The sequence below is a fragment of the Anneissia japonica genome, unplaced genomic scaffold (genome assembly GCF_011630105.1).
Source record: "Anneissia japonica isolate Jap-2015-1 unplaced genomic scaffold, ASM1163010v1 scaffold206702_len699_cov204, whole genome shotgun sequence".
NCBI lineage: Eukaryota > Metazoa > Echinodermata > Crinoidea > Comatulida > Comatulidae > Anneissia > Anneissia japonica.
Genome location: NW_022725017.1, coordinates 1 through 699, shown reverse-complemented (window position 1 = coordinate 699; position 699 = coordinate 1). Strand labels below are relative to the sequence as shown.

General features: G+C 33.8%; 1 protein-coding gene across 1 annotated transcript; it reads right to left on the bottom strand.

Moving 5' to 3' along the window:
• Positions 1-86: 86 nt before the first annotated feature.
• On the bottom strand, positions 87-693 carry LOC117112647 (von Willebrand factor-like; the record flags this gene model as incomplete). The annotated part of the gene is made up of 3 exons (XM_033255756.1): positions 607-693; positions 359-512; positions 87-266 (listed from the first exon to the last, which is right to left on the bottom strand). Coding segments are annotated over exons 2-3 (319 nt in total), but the record flags the coding sequence as incomplete, so codon positions are not given.
• Positions 694-699: the final 6 nt, after the last annotated feature.

Below are 699 nucleotides of genomic sequence, written 5' to 3'. Positions count from 1 at the left end.
TACATAAAATATTTTAATTCATAGCTCGTTGCCATTTACAGGTATCTTATCTCAACAAAGGTTTAATTCAGTTTTAGTGAACTTACGACAGAAATTCGTTCTTCTCCAAACTCTAATTTCAATGTTACTGTCTAAACATGCTCCTGCATACTTGCCAACACCTTCACAAAGATCTGATTCAGCTGGTAAAGTGGCACATAAATCATAAACACAGCTGTCATAGTATGATTCAGGTGGAACTACACTATGGCAGTTCTGGAATGGACCTGGAATAAAATCAAACAATATGACATTAAATTAAAAAAAAAAAACAAGGGAAGAACCAGGAATAAACAACGATAACAATAAGAAAACTAACCAGTACTGTCAGTAATGATCTGACATTTTGTTTGAGCTTCTGCTTCTTTGCCAGGATTATCACCACATGGATCTGGAGGATCATCACCCATTTCACCCTCACAGTTATCTGGATCATAAGCCCAGCTATTGCCAAACATATTGATACTCTCAGTCTAAAAACAAAATAAAAATATGTACAGCATATGAAAATGGTTCTGTAAACTTCAATAAATTAACAATTTAAAAATAAATAAATTATGTTCTCACTTGTTCTCCATTGCTTGTAATGTACTCATTTTCTCTGTCATTGTCCAAATTTCCACATAAGCCTTGTGTTGAATTGAAGAATCGTGTCGAAAG